This window comes from Bombina bombina, chromosome 7, assembly GCF_027579735.1.
Source record: "Bombina bombina isolate aBomBom1 chromosome 7, aBomBom1.pri, whole genome shotgun sequence".
NCBI classification, from domain to species: Eukaryota; Metazoa; Chordata; class Amphibia; order Anura; family Bombinatoridae; genus Bombina; species Bombina bombina.
The window spans coordinates 433,872,405-433,887,618 of record NC_069505.1 but is presented as its reverse complement, the minus strand read 5'-3'; the positions used below and the strand labels follow the sequence as shown (position 1 = coordinate 433,887,618).

Sequence of the window (15,214 nt, the reverse complement as noted above, 5' to 3'; positions counted from 1 at the left end):
ATAAAATAACTTTCGGTTATCGCTGTTGATTTGACGCCTGTTGGGTTAGCGCGCAAGCTACAGTTCGCGTCATCCATATAGGGAGAAGGAATTAGCACAGTCGCAATATTCAAAGTCCTGAAGTTGATTTTCACTCTTGCGCAAACATTTTACTTTCAGCTTGCAATAAGTGCTAACCCGTGCGCGTTAAAAGACGGCTGTGTTTGCACAAGAGCGAAAGCGCTAAATAGCACACCACTTGTGATCTGGAGAGTTTTTGCCCGTCACTACCTACTGACCCATTAGTCCCCCAGTCACACGGTGAGTGACACATGACGTACCAGCTGCGTGAGGCTAGTGTTGTTGGATACGCGGCTGAAGTTGGCTGGCGGCAGTGTCAGTACCAGGACATTCCTCATATAGTCACTGGAGGTGTCGTTGTCGTAGTACCCCGTGCTGTGACAAGAAAACAAATCATGTGACACGTCACCTCAGTAACCAGCACTACAGATGAGCACAACTTACTTAAATATGTCCACTAAGACCACCACCATGTCAGACGGAATCCCACCACTTCTTTTATCGATTTCTTCAATGTCACTGGGGGAGCCGCACAGGAGCAGAACTATAACACAAATAGGTAACAGGGTGATATGTAAAGCTTGTGCGCTAATCTCAGAAACAGACACTGTACACAGGTAAATCAGCTTGTGCACACACTGGTCTGGTAGAGTACACATACATACACAAATCTGCTTGTGCATACACTGGTCTGGTAGAGTACACATGCATACACAAATCTGCTTGGGAACACACTGGTCTGGTAGAGTACACATGCATACACAAATCTGCTTGTGCACACACTGGTCTGGTAGAGTACACATACATACTGGTCTGGTACAGTACACATGGATACACAAATCTGCTTGTGCATACAATAGTTTGGTAGATTACACATGCATACTTGAATCTGCTTGTGCACACACTAGTTTTCTAGATTACACATGGATACACAAATCTGCTTGTGCACACACTGGTCTGGTAGAGTTCACATGCATTCACAAATCTGCTTGTGCACACACTGGTCTGGTAGAGTACACATGCATTCACAAATCTGCTTGTGCACACATTGGTCTGCTAGAGTACACATGCATACACAAATCTGCTTGGGCACACACTGGTCTGGTAGAGTACACATGCATACACAAATCTGCTTGGGCACACACTGGTCTGGTAGAGTACACATGCATACACAAATCTGCTTGTGCACACACTGGTCTGGTAGAGTACACATGCATACACAAATCAGCTTTTGCACACACTGGTCTGGTAGAGTACACATGCATACACAAATCTGCTTGTGCTCTCACTGGTCTGGTAGAGTACACATGGATACACAAATCAGCTTGTGCACACACTGGTCTGGTAGAGTACACATGGATACACAAATCAGCTTGTGCACACACTGGTCTGGTAGAGTACACATGCATTCACAAATCTGCTTGTGCACACACTGGTCTGGTAGAGTACACATGCATACACAAATCACCTTGTGCAGACACTGGTTTGGCAGCTTATACATGGATACACAAAGCAGCTTGTGCACACACTGGTCTGGTAGATTACATTTGGATTCACAAATCTGCTTGTGCACATGCTGGTTTGGTAGCTTACACATGGATACACAAATCAGCTTGTGCACACACTGGTCTGGTAGAGTACACATGGATACACAAATCTGCTTGTGCACACAATAGTTTGGTAGATTACACATGGATACGGATACACAAATCTGCTTGTGCACATGCTGGTTTGGTAGATTACACATGGATACACAAATCTGCTTGTGCATACAATAGTTTGATAGATTACACATAGATACACAAATCTGCTTGTGCACACACTGGTCTGGTAGAGTACACATGCATTCACAAATCTGCTTGTGCACACACTGGTCTGGTAGAGTACACATGCATTCACAAATCTGCTTGTGCACACATTGGTCTGCTAGAGTACACATGCATACACAAATCTGCTTGTGCAGACACTGGTCTGGTAGAGTACACATGCATACACAAATCAGCTTGTGCAGACAGTGGTTTGGCAGCTTACACATGGATACACAAAGCAGCTTGTGCACACACTGGTCTGGTAGATTACATATGGATTCACAAATCTGCTTGTGCACACAATAGTTTGGTAGATTACACATGGATACGGATACACAAATCTGCTTGTGCACATGCTGGTTTGGTAGATTACACATGGATACACAAATCTGCTTGTACACACATTGGTCTGCTAGAGTACACATGCATACACAAATCTGCTTGTGCAGACACTGGTCTGGTAGAGTACACATGCATTCACAAATCTGCTTGTGCACACACTGGTCTGGTAGAGTACACATGCATACACAAATCTGCTTGTGCACATGCTGGTTTAGTAGATTACACATGCATACACAAATCAGCTTGTGCACACACTGGTCTGGTAGAGTACAGATGGATACACAAATCTGCTTGTGCACACAATAGTTTGGTAGATTACACATGGATACGGATACACAAATCTGCTTGTGCACATGCTGGTTTGGTAGATTACACATGGATACACAAATCTGCTTGTGCACACACTAGTTTGATAGATTACACATGGATACACAAATCTGCTTGTGCACACACTAGTTTTCTAGATTCCACATGGATACACAAATCTGCTTGTGCACACACTGGTCTGGTAGAGTACACATGCATTCACAAATCTGCTTGTGCACACACTGGTCTGGTAGAGTACACATGCATTCACAAATCTGCTTGTGCACACATTGGTCTGCTAGAGTACACATGCATACACAAATCTGCTTGTGCAGACACTGGTCTGGTAGAGTATACATGCATTCACAAATCTGCTTGTGCACACACTGGTCTGGTAGAGTACACATGCATACACAAATCAGCTTGTGCAGACAGTGGTTTGGCATCTTACACATGGATACACAAAGCAGCTTGTGCACACACTGGTCTGGTAGATTACATGTGGATTCACAAATCTGCTTGTGCACACAATAGTTTGGTAGATTACACATGGATACGGATACACAAATCTGCTTGTGCACATGCTGGTTTGGTAGATTACACATGGATACACAAATCTGCTTGTGCACACATTGGTCTGCTAGAGTACACATGCATACACAAATCTGCTTGTGCAGACACTGGTCTGGTAGAGTACACATGCATACACAAATCTGCTTGTGCACATGCTGGTTTGGTAGATTACACATGCATACACAAATCAGCTTGTGCACACACTGGTCTGGTAGAGTACACATGGATACACAAATCTGCTTGTGCACACAATAGTTTGGTAGATTACACATGGATACGGATACACAAATCTGCTTGTGCACATGCTGGTTTGGTAGATTACACATGGATACACAAATCTGCTTGTGCACACACTAGTTTGATAGATTACACATGGATACACAAATCTGCTTGTGCACACACTAGTTTTCTAGATTCCACATGGATACACAAATCTGCTTGTGCACATGCTGGTTTGGTAGATTACACATGCATACACAAATCTGCTTGTGCACACACATCTAGGCCCAGACACTTATACACACATAGATTTGTCACTGCACGAGCACTGTTTAGAGACATACGTTGCTACTTACCGTTACTCTTACGGTTCTTCTCTTCTAGAACTTTCATTAATTCTGTCTCGTTCCTTAGAATGATTTTTGTGTTAAGAGCGGAGGTGAAGTAGGAGATTCCGGCCTCTAACGCATTAATGTACCTGACGCATAAGTAGTGCACAATGTTACTGTTTAAGTTAGTCACAAGTCAATCTGTCAGAAGTCAGCCAGTCACCCAGGCAAGTCAATCTGTCACTCAGGCAAGTCAGTCTGTCACAAGTAGTCTGATATCCAGGCAAGTCAGTCTGTCACCCAGGCAAGTCAGTCTGTCACAAGTAGTCTGATATCCAGTCAAGTCAGTCTGTCACCCAGGCAAGTCAGTCTGTCACCCAGGCAAGTCAGTCTGTCACTCAGGCAAGTCAGTCTGTCAGAAGTAGTCTGACACCCAGGCATGTCACCCAGTCAAGTCAGTCACCCAGTCAAGTCAGTCAGTCACTCAGGCAAGTCAGTCTGTCACAAGTAGTCTAACACCAAGGCAAGTCACCAAGTCAAGTCAGTCAGTCCCCCAGTCAAGTCAGTCAGTCCCCCAGTCAAGTCAGTCTGTTACAAGTAGTCTGACACCCAGGAAAGTCACCCAGTCAAGTCAGTCAGTCACCCAGGCAAGTCAGTCAGTCACCCAGGCAAGTCAGTCTGTCAGAAGTAGTCTGACACCCAGGCAAGTCACCCAGTCAAGTCAGTCACTCAGTCAAGTCAGTCAGTCACTCAGTCAAGTCAGTCAGTCAGTCACCCAGACAAATCAGTCAGTCAGTCAGTCACCTAGTCAAGTCAGTCACTCAGGCAAGTCAGTCAGTCACCCAGTCAAGTCAGTCAGTCACTCAGGCAAGTCAGTCTGTCACAAGTAGTCTAACACCCAGGCAAATCCTCATTGTCAAGTCAGCCAGTCACCCAGGCAAGTCAGTTAGTCACTCAGGTAAGTCAGTCTGTCACTCACGCAAGTCAGTCTGTCACCCAGGCAAGTCAGTCTGTCACCCAGGCAAGTCAGTCTGTCACTCAGGCAAGTCAGTCTGTCAGAAGTAGTCTGACACCCAGGCAAGTCACCCAGTCAAATCAGTCACCCAGTCAAGTCAGTCAGTCACCCAGTCAAGTCAGTCAGTCCCCCAGTCAAGTCAGTCAGTCACTCAGGCAAGTCAGTCTGTTACAAGTAGTCTGACACCCAGACAAGTCACCTAGGCAAGTCAATCACCCAGGCAAGTCAGTCTGTCAGAAGTAGTCTGACACCCAGGCAAGTCACCCAGTCAAGTCAGTCACCCAGTCAAGTCAGTCAGTCACCCAGTCAAGTCAGTCAGTCACTCAGGAAAGTCAGTCTGTCACAAGTAGTCTAACACCCAGGCAAGTCACCAAGTCAAGTCATTCAGTCACCCAGTCAAGTCAGTCAGTCACCCAGTCTAGTCAGTCACCCAGTCTAGTCAGTCACCCAGTCTAGTCAGTCACTCAGTCAAGTCAGTCACTCAGTCAAGTCAGTCAGTCACCCAGTCAAGTCAGTCAGTCAGTCACCCAGTCAAGTCAGTCAGTCACTCAGGCAAGTCAGTCTGTCACAAGTAGTCTAACACCCAGGCAAATCATCCTGTCAAGTCAGCCAGTCACCCAGGCAAGTCAGTTAGTCACTCAGGTAAGTCAGTCTGTCACTCACGCAAGTCAGTCTGTCACCCAGGCAAGTCAGTCTGTCACTCAGGCAAGTCAGTCTGTCAGAAGTAGTCTGACACCCAGGCAAGTCACCCAGTCAAGTCAGTCACCCAGTCAAGTCAGTCACTCAGGCAAGTCAGTCTGTCACAAGTAGTCTAACACCCAGGCAAGTCACCAAGTCAAGTCATTCAGTCACCCAGGCAAGTCAGTCTGTAACAAGTAGTCTGACACCCAGGCAAGTCACCAAGTCAAGTCAGTCAGTCACCCAGGCAAGTCAGTCAGTCACCCAGGCAAGTCAGTCTGCCAGAAGTAGTCTGACACCCAGGCAAGTAAGGGGAGGGGTTATAGGGAGCAGTAAGGGGAGGGGTTATAGGAAGCAATAAGGGGAGGGGTTATAGGGAGCAGTAAGGGGAGGGGTTATAGGGAGCAGTAAGGGGAGAGGTTATAGGAAGCACTAAGGGGAGGGGTTATAGGGAGCAGTAAGGGGAGGGTTTATAGGAAGCATTAAGGGGAGGAGTTATAGGGAGCTGTAAGGGGAGGAGTTATAGGGAGCAGTAAGGGGAGGGGTTATAGGAAGCACTAAGGGTAGTTGTTATAGGGAGCAGTAAGGGGAGGAGTTATAGGGAGCAGTAAGGGGAGGGGTTATAGGAAGAACTAAGGGGAGGGGTTATAGGGAGCAGTAAGGGGAGGGGTTATAGGAAGAAGTAAGGGGAGGGGTTATAGGAAGCACTAAGGGGAGGGGTTATAGGGAGCAGTAAGGGGAGGGTTTAGAGGCAGCAGTAAGAGGAGGTGTTATAGGGAGCATTAAGGGGAGGAATTTCACAGATTATTTATAGGAGGAATGGTGCACTGAGGGGTGTACAACCTGTATTTAGACAAGTCTCTGTGCATTATGTATATATATTTATACAGTACCAGTAGCAGGACTCTGTATTATTTTCCTTTTTATAGATGTACACAGTTTGCCACGCCACTGGTTTGATTTGGTGTGATTTGAATTTCCAGAATTCATAAAAAAAATAGGTCAACTTTCTGGCTGGGAGTAAAATCCGTGTCAGGAACGGTTTATAGTCGCACGATAGTCCAAAGCTTCCAGCAGAGATCAGTGGGACTCCAAATGTGGTTTTTAATCTATTAAATAAGACAGATATCTATGTGAGAGAGCACACAGTATCTCTTTATATTGTAAAGTTATTGCATATAATTCTGAGAGCTATCCTATTCATTAACAGCACAAGCTGAAAACACAGAAATAATTCTGCAACACCAAATTAAAATTAAACTCAATGTTTAATTACTGATATATACTGTGCATATGTAAACATTTATTGTGTGTGCAGACCTTTTGTAATGCAGCGCTTAATTACTGATATATACTGTACATATATAAACATTTATTGTGTGTGCAGACCTTATGTAATGTGGTGCTTAATTACTGATATATACTGTGCATACGTAAACATTTATTGTGTGCGCAGACCTTTTGTAATGCAGCACTTAATTACTGATATATACTGTAAATATATAAACATTTATTGTGTATGCAGACCTTTTGTAATGCAGCACTTAATTACTGATATATACTGTGCATATATAAACATTTATTGTGTGTGCAGACCTTTTGTTATGTGGCACTTAATTACTGATTTATACTGTGCATATATAAACATTTATTGTGTGCACAGACCTTATGTAATGAGGCAATTAATTACTGATATATACTGTGCATATATAAACATTTATTGTGTGTGCAGACGTTATGTAATGCAGCACTTAATTACTGATATATACTGTGCTTATATAAACATTTATTGTGTGTGCAGACCTTTTGTAATGCAGCGCTTAATTACTGATATATACTGTGCATATATAAACATTTATTGTGTGCGCAGACCTTATGTAAAGCTGCACTTAATTACTGATTTATACTGTGCATATATAAACATTTATTGTGTGCACAGACCTTATGTAATGAGGAAATTATTTACTGATATATACTGTGCTTATATAAACATTTATTGTGTGTGCAGACCTTATGTAATGCAGTGCTTAATTACTGATATATACTGTGCTTATATAAACATTTATTGTGTGTGCAGACCTTATGTAATGCAGCACTTAATTACTGATATATACTGTGCTTATATAAACATTTATTGTGTGCGCAGACCTTTTGTAATGCAGCGCTTAATTACTGATATATACTGTGCATATATAAACATTTATTGTGTGCGCAGACCTTATGTAAAGCTGCACTTAATTACTGATTTATACTGTGCATATATAAACATTTATTGTGTGCACAGACCTTATGTAATGAGGAAATTATTTACTGATATATACTGTGCTTATATAAACATTTATTGTGTGTGCAGACCTTATGTAATGCAGTGCTTAATTACTGATATATACTGTGCTTATATAAACATGTATTGTGTGTGCAGACCTTATGTAATACAGCACATAATTACTGATATATACTGTGCTTATATAAACATTTGTGTATGCAGTCCTTATGTAAAGCAGCACTTAATTACTGATATATACTGTGCTTATATAAACATTTATTGTGTGTGCAGACCTTATGTAATGCTGCACTTAATTATTGATATATACTGTGCGCATATAAACATTTATTGTGTGCGCAGACCTTATTTAATGCTGCACTTAATTACTGATATATACTGTGCATATATAAACATTTATTGTGTGTGCAGACCTTATGTAATGCAGCACTTAATTACTGATATATACTGTGCATATATAAACATTTATTGTGTGTGCAGACCTTATGTAATGCAGCCCTTAATTACTGATATATACTGTGCATATATAAACATTTATTGTGTGCGCAGACCTTTTGTAATGCAGCACTTAATTACTGATATACAGTATGTATGTATGTATGTATGTATGTGTACATATGTATGTATGTTGTTATGACACTGGATAACTTTGATGCCGGGTTGCCTAGTTGCGGTTATTTTGACGCTGTCGTCGCAGTCCATCTCGCGTCATCTTTGGTTTCCTTCTTCCTTTACATTTCATTCAGTTTTTCTTACTCATTGCCCTAGTATTGATTCTATCTCCGGAGTGTGCTTTGTACTAATTTTTTGGATATCGAAATCTGGCTTGTGACTTGGACCTCTTTTGACCATTCTTCTGCCTTCTGATTTCACTCTGTTTGTTACCTGATTGGTTTTGACCTTGGATCTCCCTGACTAAGCGTTTGGACTTTGTATTCTGTTTCCTATGACCGTTTGGTTTGACTCCCTGGACTGTCGACTCTGCCTTGACCATTCCGGTCATTTCCTGGTACATACAGTAGCTCCTTAATTTCCTCCTGGGTCCTAATGCTACTATCCCAAAGATTTTTCGTTATCACTCCACTTGACGCCGGTATAAGAAGAGTACTGGCCAGGATTGGTTTGATAGCGAAATATCTGAAAGATCCTAGGAGTGTTTCAAACACATATTTCAATACAAAATCATAGTTTAAATGTTAGTGAAGAACGTAAGTATTTGACTTTTTGATTTAGCATTATAGAGTTTTTCAGGGCTGCAGTCGAACGCTAATATGTTGCTTTCATTTTGTCATATGAGCAGAAGAATAGGAGCGCCACTGATTTATCTTCAGCAACATTAGTTTTCTACTCCACTTGTAATCTAAGTCTCACTGTTACTGTCCTCAGATTTCTGAAATGAAGCAGAGCTCAGGTGCAACCTCCTATTAAACACAAACTTTGTCTTTCATAATTCAGACAGAGGATGTGATTTTAAACTCCTTTCTAGGTTACTTCTGTTATCAACTTTGCTTCATTCTCTTGGTATAATTTGTTGAAAACAAAACATAGCTAGGTAGGCTCTGGAGCTGGAACTAGCTGTTGATTGGTGGTTGCACATATATGCCTCTTGTCATTGGCTCACATGATCTGCTCAGCTAGCTCCTAGCAGTGCAGTTCTACTATTTCAACAACGGATAGCACAGTGTCGGCTCCAGAACAAATTAAATGGGGGGGCTTTTTTTTTTTCACGAGGGGGCACGCATTTAAAAAGCATGTATGAGAGTCAAAATAAGAGCAGACCTACTGTGGCAGTCCAGGGGTTACATGTGTCATATCTCAAGGAGTATAGGGGTTACATTTATAAGATATGCCGCAGCAGTTACATTTACCAGATTTATGGCAGTGCAGGGGTTACATTTGTCATATCTCAGGAATGTCTCCCACATATGACACAGCCAGTGGACACTGTTTGCATGTGTAGCTCTATCAATGACCCTACTAATGATCAAATAAGCTTTTATGTGACAATAAGCTTGAGTGCCAAGCAGTGCATTACTTGTACAGATATTATTAATGATATTTACCAGCACACACACAGTATATACAGTATGTATATACACACAAATTAAATATATATATATATATATATATATACATACATATACACACACACACACACACACATATATATATATATATATATATATATATATATACACACACACAGTATATATATATATATATATATATATATATATATACACAAACAATATATATATATATATATACACACATACATATACACACAGTGTGTGTATTGTGTGTATATGTATATATATATATATATATATATATATATATATATATATATATATATATATATATAAAACAACATTGGGGCAAATAGGAGATGTTTTGAAACATGTAAATAATAAACATAAGGCTATTTCACTCATTGTCCCACAGCTACATTTGAAGTGTGTGTATGTGAGCACCTATAATCTGACACACATTTTACACTGATCACTGCAGATAAAGCAGGCACAATGCACACTTGTTTTGTGTGACCTGCAGTGGGGAAACCAAGGAATTCCCAATTTGCTTCTTTATCTGTGGCTGCCAGGATATAAAGCACAATAGGGGAGGGATACTACTCTCACACACACATTGGTTATACGGCTGTGTTTTCACAAAATTACTTCTGCCTTCCCTCTCACTGACTGTTAGCTTCTCCCAGCACTTCCTGCAGAGGTCTGATGATGTCATCATCTCACTTCAGCTCTGTAGTAAGTGGGCTAGCAGGAGGAGGGGCATTGCAAGCCCTAGGTTAACTGTGAGAGCACCAGCAGGGAAATGCAACTTTATTTGTTATCTGGTTGTAAATAGAGGAGAGTAAAGAGATTAGCTGGGCACTCCAGTGGCAGATCTCCAGGGTCCAGTGGCTGCAAATGGTTGATGCAACATTTGGGACCCAGGACGTTCTATCACTTTTAAAATGTAAAAAAAAAATATATATATTTTTTTTTAAATAACTTCTTTTGCCCTGGGGGGCACAGCATTCCATTTGGTGGGCATTGCCCCCCAATGCCCCCCCTTAGAACCGACCCTGGGATAGCAAGAGAATGAAGCAAATTTGATAATAGAAGCTAAATGAAAAATGTTATGTTCTGTCTGAATCATAAAAGAAAACAGAATTTATGCTTACCTGATAAATTACTTTCTCCAACGGTGTGTCCGGTCCACGGTGTCATCCATTACTTGTGGGATATTCTCCTCCCCCACAGGGAAAGGCAAGGAGAGCACACAGCAAGAGCTGTCCATATAGTCCCTCCCAGGCTCCGCCCCCCCAGTCATTCGACCGACGGTTAGGAGAAAAAAAGGAGAAACTATAGTGTGCCGTGGTGACTGTAGTGTATAGAGAAAGAAATTCTTCAAACCTGATTAAAAAACCAGGGCGGGCCGTGGACCGGACACACCGTTGGAGAAAGTAATTTATCAGGTAAGCATAAATTCTGTTTTCTCCAACATTGGTGTGTCCGGTCCACGGTGTCATCCATTACTTGTGGGAACCAATACCAAAGCTTTAGGACACGGATGAAGGGAGGGAGCAAATCAGGTTACCTAAACAGAAGGCACCACGGCTTGCAAAACCTTTCTCCCAAAAATAGCCTCCGAAGAAGCAAAAGTATCAAATTTGTAGAATTTGGACAAAGTGTGCAGAGAAGACCAGGTCGCTGCCTTACATATCTGATCAACAGAAGCCTCGTTCTTGAAGCCATGTGGAAGCCACAGCCCTAGTAGAGTGAGCTGTGATTCGTTCAGGAGGCTGCCGTCCGGCAGTCTCGTAAGCCAATCGTATGATGCTTTTCAGCCAAAAGGAAAGAGAGGTAGCAGTAGCTTTTTTGACCTCTCCTCTTGCCAGAATAAACTACAAACAGAGAAGACGTTTGTCTGAAATCCTTTGTTGCTTCTAAATAGAACTTTAAAGCACGGACTACATCTAAATTGTGTAACAAGCGTTCCTTCTTTGAAACTGGATTCGGACACAAAGAAGGCACAACTATTTCCTGGTTAATATTCTTGTTGGAAACAACCTTTGGAAGGAAACCAGGTTTAGTACGCAAAACAACCTTATCTGAATGGAACACCAGATAGGGCGGATTACACTGCAGAGCAGATAATTCAGAAACTCTTCTAGCAGAAGAATAGCAACCAAAAACAGAACTTTCCAAGATAACAACTTGATATCTATGGAATGTAAGGGTTCAAACGGAAACCCTTGAAGAACTGAAAGAACCAAATTTAGACTCCAGGGAGGAGTCAAGGGTCTGTAAACAGGCTTGATCCTGACCAAAGCCTGAACAAAAGCTTGAACATCTGGCACAGCTGCCAGTCGTTTGTGTAACAAGACAGATAAAGCAGAAATCTGTCCTTTTAGAGAACTCGCTGATAATCCCTTATCCAAACCTTCTTGGAGAAAGGAAAGGATCCTAGGAATTTTAATCTTACTCCATGAGAATCCCTTGGATTCACACCAACAGATATATCTTTTCCATATTTTATGGTAATCTTTCTAGTCACAGGTTTTCTGGCTTGTACCAGAGTATCTATCACAGAATCCGAAAACCCACGCTTAGACAAAATCAAGCGTTCAATTTCCAAGCAGTCAGCTGGAGAGAAACTAGATTTGGATGTTCGAATGGACCTTGTACTAGAAGATCCTGTCTCAAAGGTAGCTTCCATGGTGGAGCCGATGACATATTCACCAGGTCTGCATACCAAGTCCTGCGTGGCCACGCAGGAGCTATCAAAATCACAGAGGCCTTCTCCTGTTTGATCCTGGCTACCTGCCTGGGAATGAGAAGGAACGGTGGAAACGCATAAGCTAGGTTGAAAGTCCAAGGCGCCACTAATGCATCCACTAGAGTCACCTTGGGATCCCTGGATCTGGACCCGTAGCAAGGAACCTTGAAGTTCTGATGAGACGCCATCAGATCCATGTCTGGAATGCCCCATAATTGGGTCAACTGGGCAAACACCTCCGGGTGGAGTTCCCACTCCCCCGGATGAAAGGTCTGACGACTCAGATAATCCGCCTCCCAGTTTTCCACTCCTGGGATGTGGATCGCAGACAGGTGGTAGGAGTGATCCTCCGCCCATTTGATGATCTTGGTCACCTCTCTCATCGCCAGGGAACTCCTTGTTCCCCCCTGATGGTTGAAGTAAGCAACAGTCGTCATGTTGTCTGATTGGAATCTTATGAATCTGGCCTTTGCTAGTTGAGGCCAAGCCCGGAGAGCATTGAATATCGCTCTCAGTTCCAGGATGTTTATCGGGAGAAGAGACTCTTCCCGAGACCATAGATCCTGAGCTTTCAGGGAATCCCAGACCGCGCCCCAGCCTAATAGACTGGCGTCGGTCGTGACAATGACCCACTCTGGTCTGCGGAAGCTCATTCCCTGGGACAGGTGATCCTGAGTCAGCCACCAACAGAGTGAGTCTCTGGTCTTCTGATCTACTTAAATCACTGGAGACAAGTCTGTATAGTCCCCATTCCACTGTTTGAGCATGCACAGTTGTAATGGTCTTAGATGAATTTGCGCAAAAGGAACTATGTCCATTGCTGCAACCATCAACCCTACTACTTCCATGCACTGAGCTATGGAAGGCCGTAGAACAGAGTGAAGAACTTGACAAGCGTTTAGAAGCTTTGACTCTCTGACATCTGTCAGGAAAATCTTCATTTCTAAAGAATCTATTATTGTTCCCAAGAAAGGGACTCTTTTTGACGGAGACGGGGAACTTTTTTCTATGTTCACCTACCACCCGTGAGATCTGAGAAAGGCTAGAACAATGTCTGTGTGAGCCTTTGTCTTTGAAAGAGACAACGCTTGAATTAGGATGTCGTCCAAGTAAGGTGCCACTGCAATGCCCCTGGGTCTTAGAACCGCTAGAAGGGACCCGAGCACCTTTGTGAAAATCCTTGGAGCAGTGGCTAGTCCAAATGGGAGAGCCACAATAGGTAATGTTTGTCCAGAAAGGCGAACCTTAGGAACTGATGATGATCTTTGTGGATAGGAATATGCAGATACGCATCCTTTAGATCCACGGTAGTCATAAATTGACCCTCCTGGATTGTAGGTAAAATCGTTCGAATAGTTTCCATTTTGAACGATGGCACTCTGAGAAATTTGTTTAGAATTTTTAAATCCAGAATTGGTCTGAAAGTTCCCTCTTTTTTTGGGAACTACAAACAGATTTGAGTAAAACCCCTGACCTTGTTCCACAGTTGGAACTGGGAGTATCACTCCCATCTTTAACAGGTCTTCTACACAATGTAAGAATGCCTGTCTCTTTACTTGGTTTGAAGATAAGTGAGACATGTGGAACCTTCCCCTTGGGGGTAGTTCCTTGAATTCTAGAAGATAACCCTGAGAGACTATTTCTAGTGCCCAGGGATCCTGAACATCTCTTGCCCAAGCCTGAGCAAAGAGAGAGAGTCTGCCCCCTACTAGATCCGGTTCTGGATCGGGGGCTACCTCTTCATGCTGTCTTGGTAGCAGCAGCAGGTTTCTTGGCCTGTTTACCCTTGTTCCAGCCTTGCATTGATTTCCAAGCTGGTTTAGTCTGGGAAGCGTTACCCTCTTGTCTAGAGGCTGCCGAGTTGGAAGCCGGTCCGTTCCTGAAATTGCGAAAGGAACGAAAATTGGACTTATTCTTAGCCTTGAAAGGTTTATCTTGTGGGAGGGCATGGCCCTTTCCCCCAGTGATGACTGAAATAATCTCTTTCAATTCTGGCCCAAAAGGGGTCTTACCTTTGAAAGGGGTATTAAGCAATTTTGTCTTGGAAGAAACATCCGCCGACCAAGACTTTAGCCAGAGCGCTCTGCGCGCCACAATTGTAAACCCTGAATTTTTTGCCGCTAACCTCGCTAACTGCAAAGCGGCGTCTAAAATAAAGGAATTAGCTAACTTAAGTGCGTAAATTCTGTCCATGACTTCCTCATACGGAGTCTCCCTACTGAGCGCCTCTGTAGTGACAGTAATATTGCACGAAATAGGTTGAAGGAGGTAACCTTGCTGTACAAAAATCTTTTTAAGCAAACCCTCCAATTTTTTATCCATAGGATCTTTGAAAGCACAATTGTCCTCAATAGGAATGGTCGTGCGCTTGGCTAGAGTAGAAAACTCCCCCTCGACCTTAGGGACTGTTTGCCATGTGTCCTTCCTGGGGTCGACCATAGGGAACAATTTCTTAAATATAGGAGGAGGGACAAAAGGTATGCCTGGCTTCTCCCACTCCTTATTCACTATGTCCGCCACCCGTTTAGGTATCGGAAAAGCATCAGGGTGCACCGGGACCTCAAGGAACTGTCCATCTTGCACAATTTTTCTGGGTTGACCAGATTGTCACAATCATCCAGAGTAGATAGCACCTCCTTAAGTAATGCGCGGAGATGCTCTAATTTAAATTTAAATGTCACAACATCAGGTTCTGCCTGCTGAGAAATTCTTCCTGTATCAGAAATTTCCCCATCTGACAAACCCTCCCTCACTGCCACTTCAGATTGGTGTGAGGGTATGACAGAAAAATTATCATCAGCGCCCTCCTGCTCTACAG

The 15,214-nt window shown here is 42.8% G+C and overlaps 1 protein-coding gene across 1 annotated transcript in view; it reads right to left on the bottom strand.

Moving 5' to 3' along the window:
• Positions 1-15,214, bottom strand: part of GUCY2C (guanylate cyclase 2C) — a 262,021-nt gene that overhangs the window by 236,338 nt on the left and 10,469 nt on the right. The window contains exons 4-7 of the mRNA XM_053689439.1: positions 6,224-6,439; positions 3,665-3,786; positions 505-604; positions 321-435 (exon numbers count right to left, since the gene is read on the bottom strand). Of these exons, the coding sequence (XP_053545414.1) occupies positions 321-435; positions 505-604; positions 3,665-3,786; positions 6,224-6,439 (553 nt within the window). The remainder of the gene's footprint in view (positions 1-320; positions 436-504; positions 605-3,664; positions 3,787-6,223; positions 6,440-15,214) is intronic.